Source organism: Salmo salar, chromosome ssa12 (genome assembly GCF_905237065.1).
Source record: "Salmo salar chromosome ssa12, Ssal_v3.1, whole genome shotgun sequence".
Taxonomy (NCBI): domain Eukaryota; kingdom Metazoa; phylum Chordata; class Actinopteri; order Salmoniformes; family Salmonidae; genus Salmo; species Salmo salar.
Window position 1 is genome coordinate 26890040 of NC_059453.1, and position 19475 is coordinate 26909514.

General features: G+C 39.6%; 1 protein-coding gene across 1 annotated transcript in view; it reads left to right on the plus strand.

Moving 5' to 3' along the window:
* Positions 1-19232, plus strand: part of LOC106564691 (VPS10 domain-containing receptor SorCS3) — a 248845-nt gene extending 229613 nt beyond the window's left edge. The window contains exons 17-27 of the mRNA XM_014130944.1: positions 2-115; positions 980-1151; positions 3831-4017; positions 6225-6358; positions 7112-7235; positions 7673-7785; positions 12194-12325; positions 12642-12741; positions 14370-14475; positions 15259-15419; positions 15870-19232. Of these exons, the coding sequence (XP_013986419.1) occupies positions 2-115; positions 980-1151; positions 3831-4017; positions 6225-6358; positions 7112-7235; positions 7673-7785; positions 12194-12325; positions 12642-12741; positions 14370-14475; positions 15259-15419; positions 15870-15928 (1402 nt within the window). The 3' untranslated portion in view covers positions 15929-19232. The remainder of the gene's footprint in view (position 1; positions 116-979; positions 1152-3830; positions 4018-6224; positions 6359-7111; positions 7236-7672; positions 7786-12193; positions 12326-12641; positions 12742-14369; positions 14476-15258; positions 15420-15869) is intronic.
* The last annotated feature ends 243 nt before the right edge of the window (positions 19233-19475 follow it).

Consider the following 19475-nt stretch of genomic DNA (forward strand, 5'->3'; position numbering starts at 1 on the left):
GTGATTATGGCTATGAACGGCGTAGAGAAGGGAACTGTCTACCAGCATTCTGGTTCAACCCAGCTGTTGTATCAAGGAGCTGCAGCCAAGGACAGAACTACCTCAACAGCACAGGGTGAGTTGCATATAAGGACATTATTTTGTAGAGTTTCTATGTTGTCTATTCTAAGTGAAGGCAACCCTGCTGTATATTTTTCCTTTAATGTTTTCCATTTCATTTTGTAAAACATTATGATGGTTATACTATGATCCATGTTAAAAAGCCTGAATAGGTATCTCACATTTCAAAAGAGAGAAGGACAAAAACACATTAAAGCTTACAGTGGCTACAGTATCTCTCTGTATAGGTTAGCCAATGCTTTGTCATCTTCCCATCTTCCCACTGTAATGAAACACTGTCAGGGAGTCACACCCTCTGGCACGGCTCCTAGTGTGAATAGTGATATTGGCTATTTAGACCTGAGTCATTCACCAGACAGTAGATCTATACTGAGTGAGATTGTGCACTTCTGAGAGCTATAAAGCACTTTCAGGAATCCTAGGACACAGATTAGCACGTCTCAGGATGGATAAGGTCTGAGGAGAATGGTACATCCTTCATTCATGCATTCGCTTCCCCAAGGTCAAAAGTCAGGTTTTATCTGGAGTTAGTAAAAATGTTGGAGTTTTGTCAATGTGACCAACAACTACTAAGTCTTGTGTCACATATTCATTTTCAGTGTTAAAAGTCATGTTTTGTTTAGTAATTAATAAGCATTTTTAAATTTTGTCAAAGAATAGCAAGTCTTGTTCACTAGCTCTGTCACTTCCACAATCACTTTGAGGTTAAAAATACAATTTTTGCAATTTCTTGTCAAGCCTCATTGATGAACATGACCAATACCTTAGCCTTGTTAACTAGTAGTGTCATGAAGCCATAACCTCAGTAAACCATACTAAACATGTACTAACTACCTCATTCATATGGTATCTTCTTAAGGTACCGAAAAGTGGTGTCCAACAACTGCATCAAAGGAGTTAAGGACATGTACACACCCAGGAAGCAGATGTGTCCCAACAGGGCTCCAAAAGGCCTTTCTCTCTCCACCAGAGAGGGCAAGCTTACTGCCGACCTGCACACCAACGTCACCTTCCTGGTGCATCTGGATGAGGTAGGACTGGGCCAAAAGCCAAAATGGCCTCCTTTTTGTATATCATGTTCATGGGCCTGTAGGAGCCCAAATGGATGACTTTGTATACATCACTGTTATGAGTTGCATTGATTTTCACTTTAAGCCATGGAATGAAAAATCTATGTGTTTTGTATTGCTATGCATGGTTGTAAAAGTTGGTCTAGCATGTGGTGCACAACTCAGTCACTGTAGGCCTGTTACTGAGTGAAATATGGATGTGTTTCCCATATGTTCAACATGGATGTTTCTCCAGACATACACCTACAATTATTTCCCTGTTATATTATCCCATATACACCAACTGCTGAAAGTTTAATAGTAACTTGCAACACAACATCACCCACACACAGCTACAGGCCCCAAGCACCGAGCTGAGAGACAGAGTAAGAGCTAAAGACCTAAGAGAGAGATGCACCCCTGGAGACCCTGTTATAGTGATAAACTCAGAGTAGCCTCCTTCTAGGGCCAGGGCCTTGCCTCGCTCCCCTCACTCCCTAGACACTGTTCAACCACCTCACATTAAATTCAGGAGGAATAAGTGCGGTAGTGCTCTGCTCGGTGCGGTGGTGCTTTCCCCCTGCACTGCAGCTAAGAAGTAAGTGTCTCTCCCACGAGGTTTCTCCTGGGCCCAGCAGTCATATTACAGTGTGATGAGTTGAGGAAATGAAGATATATTTATTTCATTAAGAAAGGCCTCCTCTGATAAGAGAGACATATGCCATGTGGTCAAAAAGTTTATGAAATGTATTTTATAAAAATGTAAGTTCCAAAATAATTAAAAACAACTATTACAGGAGACTAATGGAGGTGAAGAATCTTCATGGCGTCGTGTCTTATGCATTAGGAAAATCCTTCGCTCCTGTTGAATTCAGACTTTAATTTATATTTATGAAGCCCAAGATGGTAGAATTTCTTGGGGAGAGCAAATGAGCCTAAATATTTAATTTGTGGTACTGGGTAGTAAACATGGCAGTTCAGAAAAATAAAAATAAAGGAGGGAGGTGGAAGAAAGTTTGATGTTTTGAGAGAGGGATCTGTAGTGATCTGTAGTGTCACACGTCAAGGTTTCATGATCACAAAGTGGCCTTATAGCATGTCATGTGTACACCAACCAGATTTACTGTACATTAGCTACCTTATAGTATGTGATGTTTACGCCAAACAGATTTACCCAACATTAGCTACACTATAGCATGTAATGTGTACACCAACCAGAACCAATGGAATAGTCCCAAAGGTGCAAACCCGTCCATCTAGCTCTCCAGGCAGGCTCAATCAAACGCTCAAAGATTTTTGAAGAAAGCGAAAACTATTTGAACCCAGGGATGACACACCATCAGCATGACAGCACTGACAACACACCGTTTATACCATCCTTTGTGTGTTGACATTCACCTGAACAAGAGTCCTTTACACAGTCCTACTGTGTCTGGATCTGAACTAACACAACCCCTTATTGTCAACGAGCACTGCTGTCAAGACCATGATGCTTACCCTATTATGCATTTTGGATTTGGTGGCCCTGTGAGTCACACGTGGAGCCATGGAGACAAAGCTTGACATTTAGCCAGTAGTCCAGCATCAGTCTCATGCAGATTAGCTAGCGATCCCAGGACACCTCGATAGAGAACTAGAAGTGCCCAGAGAATGAAAACAGAGGTCACCAACAAAAGCCTGAATGACATTGACGCCACTACAGTTCCACACAATAGCTGCCACTGTTATCCCTTTTCTGCCATTCTATTCTGCCTTTCTTTATTTGGCTTATCCATAGTTTATCATTTTCAGTGTACAATGGCGTGAAATATACCCCCAGAAGCCTTTCCGTGCTTTCCTACTCTGCTGTGCTTGAAAAGAAGCAAAACAGATAGTGAATAATGAGAGAGAGAGAGAGAGAGAGGCATTAGCGGTAACAGGCAAACACACTGCTCTCAAGGTGGGGCAGAATATGATGCAACCACAATGTTGGGCTAGTGCTGACTGCGAATGTAGCCCAGCAGTCTGTAGTGTGTACCTGCCACCCTACTGTCTCTTGATTACTACACTGCTTCAACCTCCCTGTGGTTCTCTCTCTCCATCACACACACACACACACACTCACCACAGGGACTCATGTCAGACTCAGGATGCACACTGATGTAGAGGTTTCACAACACCATCTGTTGGACTTCTGACAGAAACAGACAATGATGCCCTGCTTGTGCCCATGCATGCTTACTACTGATTACTGAATGGTACTGTGGGTGTGAGGCATTGTATTGAACCCCATTTTTTTCCCCCTTTATTTAACTAGGCAAGTCAGTTAAGAACAAATTCTTATTTACAATGACGGCCTACCAGGGAACAGTGGTTTAACTGCCTTGTTCAGGGGCAGAATGACACATTTTAACTTTGTCAGCTCGGGATTCGATCCAGCAACCTTTTGGCCCAACACTAACCACTAGGCTACCTGCCACCACAAAACAATGATATGTATTTAAGTATAGAATAAACAAAAGTACAAGCATCTAGCTGGGCTCTCAAATACAATGGAATTGTTATATTTTTTTTTATAACGATGAACTTCATGTTAATTTATTTTTATTTTTTTAATTTCTGTCTTTTCTGTCTTTCTTTCTTCATCTGTAGTCCTTACTTGAGACTTTACTTGTTTTCAAGGGTGACTCAATGAGAACCAACATCCAACTGGATTTCGGAGATGGCACGGCAGTCTCCTACTCCAACCTGAGCTGGATCGAAGAGGGTATCAGACATGTTTACAAGACGGCTGGGATATTCCGTGTCTCGGCCTTGGCGGAAAACACCCTGGGATTTGATACTACCACGTTGTACCTCCATGTTACGTGTACGTCACCTCTATACATTCATCTATTTTGTCAGGAATATTCAATTCCCGCCATCGAGGATTTAAGTACTTCTGGTTTTAGTTTGTACTGTACCTGGCAGATAATTGGTCAGTTACTGTGACGTCGGCCATTGATTGGCCAGAGTGGCCGCTCACCTGGTGACACAGGTCTGAATCAGTTCCCGATTGGAGGGAAAGAATGGAAAACAACAGTGCTGTGGTTCTCGATGATCATAATTGAATACCTCTGCCTCGTATTTCTCTGTAAATAACCACCTTACTAAATATACAGCAGTGTACAATGGAGCCAGTTAAAGGCAAAGTACCAGAATGCTCTGCACATAGAACAGCACATTGATGCTCTCTCTCTTTTCATCTTGTAATGAACAAGCCAGCCAAATGTCAAGTAAATAATAGTGACAAATATAACATGTTTATGTCTAAAACGCTTCAAGAATTATCCAGCTCTTTGAGGTGCAGTGTTTGAATTGCCCCCTTGTCTCTTGACTTGAAAAGAGAGGCTTTCGTCAATTAGTGAAGGTGCCATTTAAATGTTATCTCTGGTCGCCACGACACCTTCAATCAGTGTACTTTGATATTATTGATGTCATTGATTCTGCTGGTGTTTTTTTCTCCATGGTTTGGTACAAATTATTATACTTTATTTTTTTCTTTTACCCTTTTTTCTCCCCAATTTCGTGATGTCCAATTGGTAGTTACAGTCCTATCTCATCGCTGCAACTTACGTTCGGACTCGGGAGAGGCGAAGGTGGTGAGCCATGCGTTCTTCGAAAAATGACCCTGCCAAGCCGCACTGCTTCTTGACACACTGTTCGCTTAACCCGGAAGCTAACCGCACCAATGTGTCGGAGGAAACAAAGTCCACCTGGCGATTGCAGTCAGATTGCAGGTGCCCGGTCCACCACAAGGAGTCGCTTGAGCGCAACGGGACAAGGATATCACGGTCGGCCAAACATTCCCCTAACCCGAACAACACTGTGCCAATTGTGCGGCGCCTCATGGGTCTCCCAGACCCGGCCGGCTGTGATAAAGCCTGGGATAGTGACGCATCAAGCACTGCGATGCAGTGCCTTAGACCGCTGCGCCACTCGGGAGGCTGTTTGGCACATTTTGAGGGAATTTACAGGGGAGAGAGAGTGCAGATGATGCTTTTAGCAATGTGCCAATCACGATGCCACCACATATTTCAAAATGGAATATTTTTAACACCAGACACAGTTTAGGGAGCCTGACCAAATGACTCACATCACACACACAACACACACACACATGCACATCCGCATAGACACAAACATAAAAGGGGGAGACACACAGATACGCACACTTTATCTCTCTGTCAAACAGATCATACACATACAAACACACACAAACATGCATAGACACTAACACACACACATACATGAATTCACTGCATGCGTTTGAAAGCTAGGATGAAGATTAGTCTCAGTTAAAACCTCTCTGGGGTATGTGGGACGGTAGCGTCCCACTCGCCAACAGCCAGTGAAATAGCAGAGCGCCAAATTCAAAACAACAAAAATCTCAAAATTCAAATTTCTCACACATACAAGTATTATACACCATTTTAAAGATACACTTCTCGTTAATCCAACCACAGTGTCCGATTTCAAAAAGGCTTTATGGCGAAAGCATAACATTAGATTATGTTAGGACAGCACCTAGACAAGAAAAACCACACAGCCATTTTCCAAGCAAGGAGAGGCGTCACAACTATTCTTATTGAAAAGAAGATCCCACATATTACACCAGTGAAATTGATAAGTGATACTGGCAAGCGCAGTGTGGGAGATCTTCTTTTCTCTAATTCTTCATTTCAGAAGGTTGCTATTTATTTTTTCCCACACAACTGTAAAAGTAATCTTCGGATGTGCCAGTGCTTTTCATTTTTAAACAAAAAATTACCTAAAAATAATATTTTGGTGTGCGAGTGATTTTCATATTGTGAAGTAGGCAGTCTCAAGCAATGTCCATGTAATTACAATTATATATGGAGTCTGAATCATCGAATACTGAGTCTGAATCATCAAATACTGAGTCTGAATCATCGAATACTGAGTCTGAATCATCCACTGCTGAGTCTGAATCATCCACTGCTGAGTCTGTATTATCCAATATTGACTCTGTATTATCCAATACTGAATATGAATCATCCTCTGTGTTTGTATCAGGTCCTGTGGAACATGTCCAGTTGCTGGCTCCATTTGTGGCTATCAAGAACAAAGAAGTAAACCTAACAGCAGTGGTGTGGCCCATCCACTCCAGGACCCTCAACTACTTCTGGTGGCTGGGGAACAGCACTGAGGTAAACTAGACTTAAAACACTTGGTGTACAGAGAAGAGAGCCTATGACCTGAGCCCTGTGGGACTCCAGTGTTGTGTATAGTATTCAGTATATGTGGGTTAGCAGCTGTACAACATTAGTAGAGGTAAACTGATACTATTCAAAAGGGGTCTTACCTTATAATCTCATATAGTGTACAGTACATGTACTGCAGTGGTGGCTGGAGTCATTGTAACTAAATCAGAGAACAGGCTTATTGTAATGGCTGGAACGGAATCAGTGGGACAGCATCGAACACATCAAAGACATGGTTTCCATTCCAGTTCCATTCCACTTCAGCCATTACTATGAGCTGTCCTCCCTTCAGTAGCCTTCACTGATGTATATATGGGGTATACATGATGTCTATGGTATTACATACATTGACCTCTTCATTGATCTCCTCTATTACTGAAGACGACTACAATAGAGGCGGAGCAGTCTCTGATTTTGTATTTTGTTCAGACATCTTATTATTTTGTCATGAGTTATGACCTTAGCTGCATTGGTCCTAGGTCTTATGGGGAAGATGTTTTTTCGGGTTTTACTCAAGTCAGAATTTGGACAACTCTCACTACTCAAGTCAGAAGTTATGACTACTCTTAGTGAGAAGTTGAAGGAGAAGTTGTTATCATCTGAAATGGGTTTGTTTCATGTTCTGGGGTTTTAGGTAAAGTGATTATGACCTGATCAAAGTGTGATCATCCATTTTGTCCATGTTCCTTCTTCCTCCAGCCGGTGATCAGCTTAGATGGGAGCATCTCGTACACCTTCACTAGCGAGGGAATGAACACTGTTACGGTCCAAGTGTCTTCAGCCAATGCCATACTACAAGACACCAAGACGATAGCAGTCCAAGGTAAAGATCAGTTCTCTCTCTCTCTCTCTCTCTCTCTCTCTCTCTCTCTCTCTCTCTCTAATCAAATTATTCTGCTTGATGTAATGCTAATTAGCACATCTAGCAGGCATCTCACTTGGTATGCAACGTTTGAGGGTACTTTACATTTGAATATGTCAGGATATGCGAAAGGGGACATTTCCCCAATTATCTAAGAAATCACTTGTGCAAGCAATCAACTCCACTTGTCAAACCATGAGCACATGCATACTGTATGGCCACACACCAACATCTCTGTCAGCTTTCCCACCCGTCAGAAGACAGTTAGAGGGACACAGCCAGAACTAAGGACAGTGGGGAATGAGGGGGATACCTTGAGAATAATGCACCTAGATCAGGGGCTGAATTATCAGTATGTTTCTGTTTCTCCCCTGGGTCTCTCTCTCTCTTTCTGACAGAGTTCTTCAAATCTCTGCTTTTATCTTTCTCCCCTAATCTGGACGAGTACAACCCTGATGTCCCCGAGTGGAGACAGGATGTGGGGAGAGTCATTAAGAAGGCTCTGCTCCAAGTAAGTGTGAATTCATTCCATCTCTCTTTTTCTCCCTCTCTCTTGTCTCTTCCTATCCTCTCAGACGCTTTGGCATTCACCCTCGGGCTGTCCTATGATTCGTTATCACACAGGTGCGAGAGGCTCGGCTTCTTCTTCTCCCCTCGAGGCAGCTTGATAAGCACTAACAGAAGTTGGAGCAATGAAATGCGTTCTTTAGGAATTAGCCTGGAATGAAGGAGATCTAGGCATTACCGTGACATTGGATGTGCTTAGTATCTGTGGAGGAGGGCTAGCACTGATATGTCATATTTAAGTGTGTTATTCTTCCACTTTGTGTGTTGGTTTAGGCCTTTAGTGTGAAACCTGTGTTTTCACCTACTCCACAGTTGATTTGACATGAGAGGCGCCTCAGGCGAGCTAGTCTGAGAGCCAGTGGAGGGAGCTACTGTGATGGAGGACAGGGTGAGGCTTTGTGAGGGATAAAGTGCACCTTATCACCTGGCATTCTGGGAACCACATACTATGTTCATTGCAGTATAGTATAGCATCAGCCAATTGAATTGTGTTAAACAGAGGGACACACTCAGTTAAAGTTATATATCTAGCTTGGGCTATTAATTGCTAGCCTCAATAGAGTTTTACAGCACCACTTTTCATACAGGTTTTGTTATACAACCTTTAAGGCCTATTCATCCATGTACTGCTAGAGTGGATATAGGGTTCATAGCCTAGATATTGTGCAACAATCGTCATACAAAGTGTTATTAGAATTTTTACCTTCATTTATTTTAAAATTTTCTGCGGTTCACGTTCAGTTCACCTTCAAAATGAAACATATTCTGTTGTGTCAAGGTAAACAACTCCACACAATAAAGCCAAGACGAGGAAAAGGAGAAGGTTCAGCAAAATTGCAATTAAGGTCAGGGTCCATTAAACTGCAGTGTTGCCGTACTACAGTACAGCTCTATGGTTGACAATAGTGAGAGTCAGGCAGGGCTGCACTGTTGCTCCTCGGCTGATTCCAACCCAATGCCTTATAGAGGTTTGAATGGGGAGTTCAGTAATAGAGGCTATTTCAAGTTATTTTCCAAAATCATTCCATCTCCGCTTTCTCTGGCTTCTTCTTTCCTCCCCCTGCGGAACATGGAAGATGCCGAAGGCTCACTCTCAGGTTCCAGACAGTGACTGTCGGCAAATTCATATCATTTTGTATGTTTTGCGGAAGCCCCCCCTGGTTTCACCACCAGCTCCTATCAGTGTGCTGAAAGAGTTTAACATGTCCTCTTTTTTTCCCTATGAGAGGGCACTTCTTCTGGGCATCCCTTTCTTGCCCCCCCCCGTGGGTAACGACTGTGTATATTTGCCTTCACAGAATAAAATCATAGATATAGGTGAATCATCATAACATATTTATAACAGCATTGTTGAAAATAATGCACTATGGAAGGAGTTATGAAAATAGAATAACCCAGTATTGTCAAGTTCATGACGAATGAAAAACAGAATCCACGTCTTGGTGTGTTTACAATAGTAATTAGTAATCAACCACTGTTTCATCTTATTTATTTAGCTTTGCATACTATAAGATTGTGAGGAAGCCACTCAAGTGTTTGCTGTTAAAATATTAAAGCGACAAGATAGTCTTGAAAAGGTGGTTTTTCAGCCAAATTTGGGCATGGACAAAGTTCCCTCCAAAACACTCACTCATCTCACTCATTCTGACTCACCTACTCTCCTCCCGAAACCCAGATCAGATTTTTCACTCCAGCCAATGAGTTTTGGGGGCACAAAATGCCAGCACTACCCAAGCACACAGAGCCAGAAGGCTTTTTAGAGTAATGAGTGATCGCAAAAATAACAAATATGGGCTGAGTGTATTGATTTTTACAGGTGCATCCTATCCCCTTCCATCTCCCATTCCCTCTCCCATTCCATACCTCTTTCCCCTCATTGCAAGTCATTCCTTTGCTCTATATTTGTCCACTACTTTTCTACTCAAATAGTGATTTTAAGGCTTGATAATTGATGTTCTTCATGTGTATGTGACTCGTCGACTACACCACTCCATTGTCCGCAAGTAGCCAAATAGAGAACTCATAAAAACATTAGTGGCTTTTTAAATGGACACTGATTTCTGGTTGGAGCCATGTGCCTTGATGGTAATCTAAATTGGATAAAGGACATTATAAAGAAAAACATTTAGTAGTAGCTATGTGGAAGTCATGGAAAAACAGTTGTTTTGCAAGACATACTCTTCCCATCAAGAAAGAAATACACTTTTGCAAAAACATGGAGGTTGAGTTTGGATTGAAAAAAGTTCAACACTTTATTTGACACCTAGGATCATGTTATGTCACAGTCATAGTCATCTCATAGTTTGACATAAAAGCTAAAACAACTTGTCATAAACTGTTGTGACATATTGCATTATTTTAAGGCTGGTTATGACATCTACATAAGAGTGTCAAAACCCACAAAACCTACCATACAAAGCAAATCATTCCCTTACCCCGTAGCCTACTTGTAAACAATATGTTTATGTTATATTACATTTTCTAAAATTGACCAAATTAAATTGCCCACACGATGATGTCAGACATGTACCTACCCCAATGCACTGTTGCTCTTGACTGGGATGAATGCAGGAGCAGATTTCAGAAGTAGGCCAAGACACCCTCTTTGTGACTGATGACTGACATAAGGGCATGTATGTGATAGGCCTATCTGGCTTATATGATTATGATGGTCATAATGCTTCTTGAGTGTCATAAAGTGCATTTTCTTAGTCCAAGTAAAGTGACAAAGGATGGTCATAATGCTTCTTGACAGTGTCATAAAGTTTATTTTCTTAGTCCAAGTAGAGTAACACAAGATGTGTAATGTGTATTTTCCATAAGGTATTCAAAATATGAGGGAAACAAATACATGATCGTAAAGAATTCATTACAACAACAACATCAAAGGATTTAACTCTAAATTGTAAATTTATTTTTTTCCTTTCTCCATTTTTCCACTGGGCTTCCCTTCCTGCTTCTCTTCTTCCAACGTATGAGGCTCGCACTGCAGTTAACAGTTTGAATGTCTCCACCCTAGTGGTAGCGCTACATGTACATGTATATAATGTTGTCAACAAACAAACTTTGATTCCAAAATCTGGAACATTTTTGTTGTAAGGGTAATAATATAAGCCAGATAGGCCTATTACATACATAACCGCCAGTCATAAGTTCCAAAGAGGGTGTTTTCTCCTTCTCCTGTATTCATCCCAGTCATCAGTGACAAAGCATTGGGCTAGGCACATATTTGAATTCAATGTGTGCACAATTACAATGGTAATAAAATGGACAATTTAAGAAAAGTTATATAACACACTATTTACAAGTAGAATGAATTGGTCTGCCTTGTGTGGTAGTTTTTGTGCGCTTTAACACTCTTACATAGATTTCATAACCAGTCATAAAATATTGTAATATACAATACCAGTCAAAAATTTGGACACAGTTTTTCTTTATTTTTACTATTTTCTACAATGTAGAATAATAGTAAAGACATCAAAACTATGAAATAGCACATATGTAATCCTGTAGTAACCAAAAAAGTGTTAAACAAATCAAAATATAGTTGAGATTTGAGATTTTTCAAAGTAGCCACCCTTTGCCTTGATGACAGGGCTATTTTCTGTACACCTCCCCTCCCTTGGCACAACACAATGGATTGGCTCGAACGCATTGGGAAGGAAAGAAATTCCACAAATTAACTTTTAACAAGGCACACCTGTTAATTGAAATGCATTCCATGTGACTACCTCATGACGCTGGTTGAGAGAATGCCAAAAGTGTGCAAAGCTGTCATCAATGCAAAGGGTGGCTACTTTGAAGAATCTAAAATCTAAAATATATTTAGATTTGTTTAACATGTTTTTGGTTACTACATGATTCCATATGTGTTATTTCATAGTTTTGATGTATTCACTATTGTTCTACAATGAAAAACCCTTGAATGAGTAGGTGTGTCCAAACTTTTGACTAGCACTGTATGTCACAACACATCTAAATATATGTGTCATAACAGTGCTATGACAATGTTATGACAGGTTATGTCAACTGTTACGACATATGGTTAAAACCGCGTCATAACGTGTTATGATGCGAGGTGTCAAATAAAGTGTTACAAAAAAAGAAAGTAGTATTTATGCTGACTTGTCATCTATTGGTTTGGTGACATATTGTAGCATTGTTTACATGGAGGTTGTATTGGTTATTAACACATCTTGGGCAAGCCCAAATCTTTTTCATTGTCACCTCCCTCTCCTTTGATTTCAAACTTGTTAAATATGTATATAATCTAAGGGCAGTGTATTTGACAGTAGACAATGAATGCCATACAAGTATGAACTTATTGTAACAGTATTGTCCATTGTCAACAGGTGTCAGACTTTCAAGAGGATCAGCTATTGGTTGCAGTGTTTCCAGGTGTGCCAACGGCCGCTGAGCTCTTCCTGTTACCACACAAGAACCAATCAGAGGGCAGGAAAAAGTGCGAGGAGGAGCTAGAGCAGGTATGGGATAGTTAGATTGGACAATGACATTTTGAGTGTCATTGTAATTCTGTCATGGCATGTATGACAAATTGTTTCCAATCCTTCACGCCAATTCACACAATAGGATAAATGCATTGTCATGGCTGAAATGACACACACATGCAGACATTAATTTTATATGCTTAGTCTGACAATTGATACAACTGAACCAATGTGGTGGGTGTCATGACGAAACAGCAAATATTATTTAATTATGCATTGTGTGTGAATTGAAAGAGCTGAAAAGTGTGAGAATTGTTTGACTAAATTATGCTTCTTTCATCTCCTCCAACAGATCTCTGAGATACTTGCCAGCGCTCTGAACCAGAATCTGGTGGAGTTTGAGCTAAAGCCAGGAGCAAGAGTAATTGTTTACATCACACAGCTAACTTTGGGTAAGGAAAGAAGTTAGTATCAAGATAATTACATATATTAACTGTATGTACTTGCATGAGAAATCATTATTTTCTCTACATATTCTCCTGTTTTTCAGCAGTGTTTGTTTCTTTTTGTGATGTCATAAATGCAATGTCATTTACTGGAGCTAACGTCTTTATATTTGTATAGCATAAACCAAACACATTTTTTGTTCTGTATTTATGCGTTATATGTTTGTCACCATCTTGGGTGTATGAAGATTGGAGGGGAGGAAAGGGAGAATGGATTTTATTTTAAGTGGAACCCCTTGAGACAATTGATATTTTATATCTGCCATCAAGACGCCCAACATCTGTTCACTGTCTTTTACAGCCATCCAACCACAAAATGAGTGTTGCACTGAGTATAATTATGTTGATTGTTTAGTCCTTGAGAAAAGGACAAAAAAATACATGTTTGGTTCACAATGCATGTAAAAATCGGAATCGCCTAAAAATAACCAACAACATTACACCAGTTTGAGTATTGGCTCAAAATGAGACAAACAAATAACTACTCTTGGCTGCAATTAAAATGCTTTGCCAGCTTCCACCCCAAAACAACACAAATCCTCTTTCACAATGGAAAAGATTCTCAGATGAGAGTATTGAATGAATGCAGAGCAGTAGTCCAGCCTTCTACTACAGTATATACTCATACAACACCACACTTACTACAGCAGCTGGGTCCACATGGAAGAGTTGAGGAATAAAGTTGGAAGTGCCCTTAAGGAAAAACCACATGATTTCACATGTGGAAAATCACATAAAATGTAACTTTTTGGAACTCTTCACATGTTTTTTTTTCTGTAAGGGTGGAGGTCGGGGTTGGAGATAGGATTGCCAGGTTTGACAGGTCTAATAGTACATATTTTGAAGGTTCTAATAGCCACATAATCCCAGTGAGAACACGTAGCCTTGAGCTGGCAGTCTGTGGCTTAAAGGACTAGGTATACACAAGCAGGTCTGCGGGTGCTGGACCGTAAAATGTGTGTGTGTGTGTGTGTGTGTGTGTGTGTGTGTGTGTCAAGGGTGTGTAATACCACAGAGAGAGGTGTTAAATAGTTTAATCAGCACCACATACTTCCAGTTTATTCCACAGTAAGTGTTGCTGTGTTGCACTTCATTTGTGACAGTTGACGTTGTAAAAGGCTTGCTTTAACCATAATTTAGCATTTACCTCTGAATATAAATGCTGCTATGCTTGTTTAAAGCAAATGTCTTTTAGTTGGAGAAAAGGCAAACATTGAGAAATAGTAATTACACGCAATCACAGCCTTTTAAATTTGGGATATTAAAAATGCACTATCATTGCCTTGGATCGACCCATAATACAAAGCCGGATTTATTTACTTGAATCAACAAATTGATTCAAGTAAAGCATATTCATTGACTGTATGTAGCCCTACTGTAGCAGACTCTTTTGATGCAAAATATATATCTCAACTGTACTCCATGGTTGTTATTAGTGATACAATATTATACAGTATAGGATCAATATTGGCAATGATGCAAGTAAATCTCCAAGGCATTCCCAGATTAGCCTTTATTGTGTTGCTCTGTTCTTGTCATGTTTAACGTTCGTCTTCCTCTACCCTCTGTTACAGCACCCTTGGTGGATTCCATCCCGAGACACAGCAGTTCAGCCATGCTGATGCTCCTATCAGTAGTATTCCTGGGTTTAGCAGTGTTTCTCATCTACAAATTCAAGAGGTATGTACAGTGCTTTATGATTATATCTTTAAACACTATATGGCAGCACTGCTCGAATAACCTGCTATCATCATTAATAATGCATAGATTGGTAGGGCCTGCATCAACCAACAATGAACTAATGACGTTCCTTTGAAGTAACTTTTCAAATGTCCTTTATACTGTAGATGTAGTAAACAGATTTAGAGTGATTTGGATGCATGAGGCACGTGTGTGAATCAGTGATGTTATGTTAAGAAAACTATCATTAAATTGCTTAATATGCTGTTGCCGTGCTTTGGCTGTTAGTAGCTGAATTATTAAAATGATTTTTATCTAAAAGTCTGCTGAAAACGCATCAATTATGGAAATGGAATTTCCCTCATTAATCTAAAGAAGAAACAGATTTATTGAAATGTCACACACGACAACGCAAAACAATTAAGTAACAAAATTACTTGTAATTTGAAAGAAATTGAAGTACGAGTGGATGAAACAAATTTCTAGTGATAAATATAAATGGGGAAATATTTTTCTGAGATTATGCAAAATGTATTACAGTCTTATATCACTACATTGATGTCATATGGGGATTTCATGATTTATAGATTAAGATTTTCTTAGTTAGATATCTAGTGCCTTCATGATAATAGGGGAATTAATATAGTTTTGTCAACATACCAACTCTGAACGAAAAGTGTAATATACATCTTTGAGAAATGCTGCCAATGGGACGGACCATCATTGAATAGTGATTCCCTTTTTTAACATGGCTGTTGTCTGTCTACATTTACCAATCTGCAGAAAAATTCCCTGGATGAACATATACGCGGAGGTGAACCAGGAGAAAGAGCAGGAGATGATTGGTTCGGTTAGCCAGAGTGACAGCACGCCTAAGACCACCTTCAGTGAGTTCTCTACGCCCAAAGAAGTCAAGGAGAAGGAGATGGACGCCAGAGTTAAACGTAAGACACATACATAGACTGATAAATCGTTTTTGAATAGCAAATTGCTAATTTGGTGACTATGAACTTCCAACAATATTACACATACTTTGTCCAAATTAATTTTATTGGACTAAAACACATATGGGTCATATCTCAATGTATAACAATGTTGACTTTTGACCTGCAGTGTATAAAGTCTACATTGTTTCTTTACATGGCATTAACTGGTGGGGAAAAGGAGGAGTACTGTATCTTCAGAAGAAAACAAGGAAACAAACAAACCAATGGGTCAGCCACTAATGTCCCACATAAGAAACAACAGCTTAAGAGCTTTTGATAAGACATCGTAATGAAACCCCAGTAATTAACAGGCAGTATCAATGTCAAGGTAGGTACTTGTTTCACAGACATCAAAGCCTCTACTACCAGTGGACTAACCTATGTTGTGTTTTTTTCTCTTTACCCCAGGTCGAATTGGAAATGCCTGTGAGAGCACAAGGGAGATTCCTAACTGTACTAGCGTGTAAAGCCAGGGAAGGAATGCAACAAATGTGTACAGACTTAAAGTATTGCCATTTTGAGGGTTCGCTCTTTTCTGGTTTCTTTTGTAATTTCTCAAACACAACCCCAATGTTAATAGTTTTCTAAGGACCTCATTTATACTGAAGTGCATGGGTGTCTTGTTTGATAGCATCTATGCGGCAAATTTGAAATCAATCCACTAAATAAGACACGTTTTAATAACAAGTATAAGCTACATAGGCCTACTGTAACACAATTTGGATTATAAAGAAAGGTTTAATTTTCAGTCCGTAATTGTCTTATTTCATGGACTTTTCTCAAAGCCTTTATCAAAACCTATGAAGAGAGTTATGTACATTTCTTAACGTTTTAGTTTTCATGAGGCCTAGGAGTTTTTGTCTGTATGGGCCATTATGTCTAGGTCTCCGATCTAACAGGGAATATTATTGAAATTGTACCATATTATCTTTAGATATCTGTTATCGCTCTGTATATAATATATGTATATTTACTTTTCACACGCTTGTAGTAAAGTACAATGCCGAACACAGGAGATCTAGTCATGGCCTGTTATCAGTTCTTAAAAGTGTGTTAAAAAGCAAGATGTTACTTATAGAAAGAGTCCAACTTTGTTTTTAATGAGGTCCTTGACTTGTGCATGTTATTATTAAGGACGAGATGTATGTGTTGTAGATAAGCAAGTGTTGTAAATAGTTATTTTCTATTAATTAATTTTTAAATACAGTATATATAAAGACTTGCATATTATTCATTTAGTTAATTTATGGCTATACGATGTATCTGTCTTGTACAAAGGGTTTAACTGTTAAGATGGACATCATTTTCTAAATATTAAACCAGGTTAACACAACGCCACCCCTGCTTGAAATGAAATAAAACACATCATTGGTGGTAATTTTTACCTGCATCTCAACAGTTAAACACTTTGTAACAGATGACACTTGCCATAAACATCATGGGATTATTTCTATTGTTTGCCCTTTGAATGTAACGAGAAAAGTGGAATCAACCATTTATGATTCATGGATATAATTTGTGTCTGACTCATCAAGATGATCCCACATTGTTGTACATGTCAGTTGTTATTACTGATGAGTATATTGTATAAGGCCCATCAGCGTGACAAGGACAAGTAGCTTCGGGGTATTTTGCAATTCTATAGTTTATCAAGTCTTTTGCTGGCATCTGTTCATAGAGTGTTCTATCTCTGTAAAGCATATCAACTCTCATAGAGTTTCAAGGTAATCTTCTCAAACATTATCTCTCAAACATTATTTCCATACAAGAAGGGAACAAAACAACTTTGTGTTGACTTTCCACTCATCTGATGAGGAGTCTAGAGTAAAAACTACACAAGACAATGATTTTACCACCATCCCATCCATATGAGTCTTATAAAATTTTTCCACTATCAACACATTTCATCAGCTTCATTTAGAAGTTAGAAACCAACACACAATAGTGTACATGCTATCTAGTACCTAGTTTCCTCCACTCCACTGCTGTGCAATGCAGTCCTCTGAAAGCTGTCACTAGCAGGAGTAGCAGGAGATCCAGTCACGCACAGGTCCCTGGCAGCAGGTGTAGCCAGTCTGGCAGTAAGCGAAGATGGGTGGATGATTAAGCACCGAATTCACCATGCCGAGTGAGCTATCCCACAATGCCGTGCCTGGAGTCAGCACGTGATGACACACAGGAGAGTGAGAGGAGAGAAGGGCGGGAATGTTTAGAGATTGTTTGTTGCACAAGGAAAGTGATTCCCATGATCGTGTATATACGTGTGTTCGGTAGTAAAGGAAAGAGGTGGAGCTTTTGTATCTGTAGTCCCTTGTTACATTGTAACTAGATTGGTGTTACATTCTAATTTATGATTTATCAAACTCCATCTACAGAGGCATTCTTCCTGACAGGACATAACAAAGCAACACATTGTTTTGTTGTACGTACGATAATTGCATCATCCTCACGCATCTGACTGTCCCTATTTTGTTTGTTGTTGACAACTCCTTTTAATGTTCTCAATGTCACCCCGGGTTTGTTCAAATACTTATTAAAAAGAAAGATTAACGTAGTGACAGATAACGGGAACATTAAAGGGTTTTTTCTTTGTGTCATCTCTGCCACCACCAGTTCCTAAGGTGACTCCTCCACTTCCTCCACTGGCAGACAAAGCTGAACTGGCTGGGCTAAAAGGTCACTCAGAGTTCATCCACATATATAATTCCTTTTATTTCTCCTGAATTTCTTCGGAAGACTTTCCTTTGACATGTAAGGCCATTAGAACGGTGAATTACAACCATTCATCCCATGAGCCTCGAAGCTCCTTTAACCCTATGAGCGGGAAACATGCGTTGGCATTTTTGCCTTGGTTGTCGATCATTCAACAGTGCTGTTCTTCAGACATCCTTCAGAGGCAAGACCTGTTTTGAAATATATTTTTCTGTACTGCTGCAGGTTTGTAGGGAAAGTAGTTGGGTTTTGTTACATTTGTTACAGTTTGTGTGGTTATTTATTGGTGTAGATATTTTATTCCGCAACGTCCGTTTGAATAGTTTTCTCTTGTGTTCGTTGCTTTACATAAGATTCTATTAAGCTGGTTTGATTATTTTTTGGTGCAAATGTTGAATAAGATTATCTATGAAATCTGAAATGGAAACAAGAATGTGGGAAAGGGAAATTAAGAAATCTTAGTGTACATAGATGCATTAATGAGGTCAGTGGAATTTGTCTACATTTAGGCTATTGTTTATATGTGTATTTCATACTATGTTGAGGTAGAAATCGGAGTATAATGCTTGTATGGATGTCATCGTGACCAATCAACTGCATAACAGTTAAAAACAACTTTGACTACCACCACCAATTTCTGTATAATAGCTATCCTACCAGCTTATACGAACGAAAGTTAGCATTTAGCAGTCACTTCTTCAAACCTGAAAAGGGAAAACTTCTAAATGTTATGCAGCCAAAACAGCAAAACATACGCAAATCACACTTTAGTAACCACTTAGTGGGCCTGTTACAGTATATCAATCATGATGGATTTGACAACTCTCTACTTTGTTTTGATCAGAGTTGTTGAATGTGCGCTAATCCCCACGGTCTGTGTTCCATTGACCTCTTTACCGCATGTATTATGATTCTAAGGGCAGACCATTGTAACACTCCTCATTGCACAAATGCATGCATCATCAGTACTGTTCTGTTTCATCTTTATTTCAATATTTCTACTGTTAAGAAACTGTCATTTTGAAATTGTTTCAAATAAATGTATTTTTCTACATCAAGGCATTTCTCTCTGTGTAATGGAATTCTTAAAACTCTGAGAAGGGTAATAGGGGGTGATCTGCACTGCATAATAAACTGACTTTCTTATTGCTATATCCCACACGTTACTGTGTGTGTTAGTGTGTGTGTCTGCTTGTGTGTTTTCTCTCTCTCTCTCTCTCTCTCTCTCTCTCTCTCTCTCTCTCTCTCTCTCTCTCTCTCTCTCTCTCTCTCTCTGAACGCTCGGGTATGAAAAGCCAACTG